General features: G+C 50.9%; 1 protein-coding gene across 1 annotated transcript; it reads right to left on the bottom strand.

Moving 5' to 3' along the window:
* Positions 1–480: 480 nt before the first annotated feature.
* C8Q71DRAFT_863661 (uncharacterized protein) lies at positions 481–2,364 on the bottom strand (the record flags this gene model as incomplete). Its single annotated transcript, XM_047928205.1, has 8 exons — positions 481–539; positions 593–959; positions 1,014–1,298; positions 1,349–1,489; positions 1,538–1,734; positions 1,784–1,801; positions 1,857–2,097; positions 2,149–2,364. 8 exons carry the CDS (start codon positions 2,362–2,364, stop codon positions 481–483), a joined length of 1,524 nt encoding a protein of 507 aa, XP_047772536.1.
* Positions 2,365–5,344: the final 2,980 nt, after the last annotated feature.

Raw genomic sequence — 5,344 nt, 5'->3', positions numbered from 1 at the left:
CTACCTCACCGTACTTTGGAATCGCGCCGCGCGATCAAGCTTCGACTGCGCGCACGATCGATCCCTGCCAGCCGGCTAGACGCATCACGGAGCCGACCGAGGTCGAACTCAGCACCTTCAAGCGAGACATGCTAGGACGCTCGGTTGCTCCGATCGATCGACTCGAGACGATCGAGGAGGAAGTCGAGTTTGCAGAGGTTGGAGTCATGACCGACCCGGTCGCGGAAGAAGAAGACTTCGACGAATTAATGGCCGACGAAGATGATGCGATGTAGGTTGTGACGGTCTTGAAGTCTTGAGGGGGGTATTGCGGAGATAAGATTCGATCTCCATGTACGAATATTCAGGGAGTTGATGACAGTTTCGCTTAAAAAATTGCAAACGATCGGACGAGTACTTGGTGCATCAAGAAAACTACCGACAGCAATTACAAAGCGGATCAAGACTAGCTATCTACTCTAACAAAGACTTCTCGACCGACTACAATGCGCGATCTTTTCCTTTTCCACTAGCCTTCTTACCCGTTGAAGAACCTGAAGCTGTACATTCAGTCAGTCAAGCCACAGAACAAGTCAAGTACAAGCAAACTCACCGAGTTGACCTTGGAGCAATCGATTCTGGGACTCCAATGAGGTTGCGTGAGCTTGAAGCGACGCGTAAGCAGACCGCTGCTGCTCCAGTTCAAGTTGGAGAGCAGCGATCAGACCGGCTTGATCGGTCAAGGTACGACCTTGAGAGTCGATGACACGCTGCATGTGGCCTAGCGCGGAGGAAGGTCCTGGTCCTGCCTCAATCGGCCGAGGAGCGGAGGACAGAGGCGACGGAAAGCTTGAAACCTCTGTCGACGGAGGACCGAGGTTTGAAGACAGGCCGGTTAACCCAACCAGGGGAGAGGAATGGGCCAGGGCGCTAGGAAGCTCGATTTCTGGCGAGAACCTAGGCCCCTTACGACTTGGCTGCTAAGAAAGTAAAGAAAGGTCAAATAAGAAAGAAGTTGACTAAATTTTACTTACCTCGTCGTCCTCGACCTCTTCCTCTTCATCTTCGTTGTCATCTTCATCCTCGGACCCCTGGTCTTCGTCGTCGATCTCGTCCTTCTCACTCTCGGAATCAGAGTCGAGTACTTCAGGCGACTCCGAGTCATCGGAGCCGGACTTCATGTCCACGTCCGCGTCCAAAGACGATCGACCATCCGGATCGACTTCATCTTCTATCCCGTCCCACTCCTCGAAGTCGTTATCTTCAGCCATCCCGACTTCAGGAGAAGCCGATCTAGCCTGAATTCTCTTCGCCTTGGACTAAAGGAAGATCATCATCTGGATTTAAGGATAGAATCAGCGGTACTCACCGGCTTGTCTTGGACGAAGCTACATCCAACGCGCTTTCGATTGCACTCAGCGCAAGCCGTCAAGCCGTCCTTGACGTAGCACGCGATGGTAGTTTTCCCGCGGCTCTTAAGGCACTTCGCACAGCGAAGCTCGGCCTTGAACTACAAACGCGATTCAGTAAATCTTAAAGTCAGTTTGGGACGACTTACTAGTATCCCATCGCTAAGATACTCTGGGTTCAGTTCGGGATCGACTCCGTTCCGAGGCAGAACCTTGGCCTCTTCAATCCCCAGCTTCGTCAGTTTCTTCTCATCGGTCTCCGATCGTTTTGCAGCCGTCGACTTAGACTGAGAAGGAGACATGGACCGACTAGGAGTAAGTGAACCGGTAGTGTTTTGATCCTCGGCTAAGAAGAAGAGGTCAGGGATCGAGAACGGTACAGTTACAAGACTTACTGAAGAGGCGAGAGTCGGCTAAGAAGAGACTGAGCGATGAAGGCAGGAGAGCAAGAAGAGGATGAAGACTTACCAAGCCATTGGTTCACGAAGGACCGCGCCGCGGCATCTATCGCGATCGGATCTTCGTCGCGGAGCGGTATCTCCCATTGGTCAATGGGATGACCATGCCGCGCCATGTAGATCTTGAGAGATCCGGGCCATCCAAGTTGATCATCGGGGTGATCGTGCCACTGATAATCCCAGACGTCATGGAGAATCGGAGGAAGAGGATCGTGCAAGTCCCAGTTAAGAGATTCCAACCAATCGTCCGTCTGAAAGGGAAGATCTAGTAGCTTGATCGACTCAATCGACCGATCACTTACGAAGATGTGGATAATTAAGATCCGTTCAATGGCTCGCCAGTTCCATGGGCCGAAGATGACATATCGAACCGTTTCTTGAAGGCGATAGAGTCGAGCACCGGTCCAATAATCGGGTGGAGGATCATTGAATAAGACTCTGGAAACTCGTTTGTTGTGTCTCTTGCCGACCGAGCGCATATAGTCGACGAATCGATCGTAATCCAAGGGACCGACCATTGTTCAAACCAAGACAAGCTTCGTGATCGTAGACAAGGGGAGGTATGTTAGGAATATCTAATCGAAGTGTCTAAGTCACGAAGTCTGTCAAGTGGCTAGCGCCGACACGTGACTAACGGCACGAATCTTCCTGTTTAGGAAAAGTCAATACTTGCCTACTTAAGACTTAAGTCAAGTGACTAAGGAAGATCGTGCCGGACCTCCGATCGACTTGACTAGACTCACCTGTCGTGACCGAACCAAGGCCGATCGATTCGGCTTTTGAACAATGAATACGCGGGCAGTCGACCGAGGATCTCAATAGGGCTATTGTTCACGTATGGAATATTCTAGGACACTTTGTAGATATATAAACGCTGTTGTAGAGTATAGACGAATAACACTCTCTTGAACTTCAATCTATCGGTGTGAGCCACTCGATCGTCCATAGCTCCGCGCTGGACATACTAAGGTCGATCGTACTTATAGCCGTGCGCTAAGTCGATCTACCTTGACCCCTTCATTAGTATAGCCTCGCGCTACTCTGAAGGGTTCGGTAAGAGTAAGCTTCATCGATCTACGGTTAGAGTCGGGTTCGTGTTTAGTGGCATCCTCAACTATTGTTGTAACGCTCTATTCACTAAAGTCGTAACCGACTTACTTTGCTCAACCAAGTTTCTTAGCTTCATTAAGAACGTAGGCACTACTGTGCCACTCCGGACTTAGTGCGTGAACTTGTTGAGCGAAATCGATTCTCGATCGACTAAACCTCATAAGTCGATCACTCAAATCGTTGTGTTAATCCTCTTCACAACGAGATAATCCTCAATTCATTTCTTAACTAAGGCGACTACGATTACGTAACTACCGACGGTTGTTACTAAGTAAGTACTCGGTAAGTTAGCAATCCCAGTCCATAACAAGAGCATTCAGTGCGCACCTGAAGCTCCGTTGTACAGTATATATGACTGCTTGTTTGACGGCGGATTCAAGGTAAACATCGTACTCAGCCGTTGTGTTCTTCAGGCTGCGCAGCGTTTTCACTGCTGCTAGTTCTACTGCACTTTGTCTGCCGGCTATGCTCTTCGGCTCAAGGTACCTAACATGTCTTCTATACTGCTACACTAAAAAAAGGACCCTACTAGGCTGGTGCAGCCTCTAGGGCCTTCATTCTTGTCGAAACAACTCAGTAATAATTTGCGCTGACCGTTATTCCTCACCTCATTGGCCAGGCGATGATACCCTCTGGCGCCTTCATCTTCCTAATCAGGTACTCCTCCCAGGCGCCTCGTGCTTGGTCAGAACCATAAGCACAGCCTTGCCACGTCGGAGCAAGCGCTCTGTTCTCAGTCTTATACATGACTCGGCTTCCTTCGATGGCTTGTTCTGCCCTTGCTCGTTCGTCCTTCAAAGTCCCTGCTCTCTTGTCCTTCGAAATCGGCACGCGCACGAACGCAAGCATCTCAACGAGAGCTATCATGGTGCAGGTAACGCAAGTTCGTAGTATTGTCTCATCCTTATGTACTGACACCCCGGCGGCCACGGAAGACATCCATGCAATATCCAATCATCACAGTTGCACGAGCAACCCGTCTATCAAGATCGCCCAAGGTATGTTGGTAAAGGGTCAATTCGTCTCTGACACTCACACGTGGTCGCAACAGAAGTCGTCTTCCATCCCAGTGGGGGTCGCTCTACTCGTATCTATCAGGCGCGGTTCAGGCGCGGTACTCGCTCGCTCAGCTTTGTCTCGAGGATAGGTGTTTGAAACGGCAGACTCCCAGCTGAGTCAGTTTGAGCATGATCGCCGGTAGTACGACACTTGCGATATCCGTCACAACATCACATTTTAGGGGGAAGAACACGTCATCATCACCGTCGTAGTAGATCACAAACCAATTACCCCAAAGCTCGCTTATCATCCCTATCTTGCGTCTGAGACGATGAACATGGCGAGTCGGAGGGCGACGCGGGCTCCGGGCGCTGAAGTACGTGCGGCTGCGCTTACAACGTACACGAGAATGACCCCAGTTTGTGAGTTGGTCCGCTACAGTGTGGCCCATCGTGACTGACCTCGGGTACGTGGAGGCAGGAAATTTGCCACCATTTTTCAGACTTACACCATTGCGATTGTGTAGCGCGTGCCGTCTAGGGTGATATGCGAGTCTGGATGTGCCGTTTGTCTTCCTGCCGAACTGATTACCTCAATCTAGATGACGAGGAAGGCAACGTTCATGTGCACATCAGAAGATGCTCCGAAACAAGTTAGTGCATGGTACTAGCTCGTCCCCCATTTTTCCTTGACTTGGCGCTGAATTTGTCGTCCTTCTCGCAGTCCGGAATTGTTCTATTGGAGTCTGATTCACAGCCACACGCCACTAGCGAACGGTGAGCAGATCCTCCGTAGATTGTTTGGTCTCTGGATCTCATCATGACCGCGGCGCACCACGAGTCGTGTCGCGCAAATTAGCAGCGGCGCACTGCGAGTTGTGCCGCACATTTCACATTGTAATTTAGTAATGATACAAACTATACAGACTCCTGTATTCGCAGTGATGTGTTCAATACCGGCCGTCTAAGGGCTTACCGCAATTCTACCTCTTGTCCCAATGTCTGGGATTGCGAAGAAACGAAGAAGGGCACAAGCTGGTGTTCACTTCTACGACGACGACGACGACCGTGGCTCTAATCATGCACGGGCTAAGACGCGCCATCAGCACACCTCCTTCGTTGCTCGAGCGGGGGCAATCTCAACGCAAACATCTTACATCACGGCCACGGAGCGAAGTAGCGAACCAGTGCAGGACAACGTACCCGGGCCATCGACAGCCGACGAAGAGGGTGGACTCCTCAATCCGAGACTGAATGCCCTAGACGAGGAGTCGTTTGAGCTGCTAGAGCCGGAGCTCTTCATCGACATTGGAGAGTACCTCGAAGAGACTAAGAGGCGGAAACGCACCGCAGGGGTGAGTCCATGCCGTGCTCATATTGACGTTTGCTC

This window comes from Rhodofomes roseus (assembly GCF_022264815.1).
Source record: "Rhodofomes roseus strain CIRM-BRFM 1785 chromosome Unknown C8Q71scaffold_45, whole genome shotgun sequence".
Lineage (NCBI taxonomy): Eukaryota > Fungi > Basidiomycota > Agaricomycetes > Polyporales > Fomitopsidaceae > Rhodofomes > Rhodofomes roseus.
Note: the sequence above shows the minus strand (reverse complement) of the source record. Positions and strands in the feature narration are given on the sequence as shown.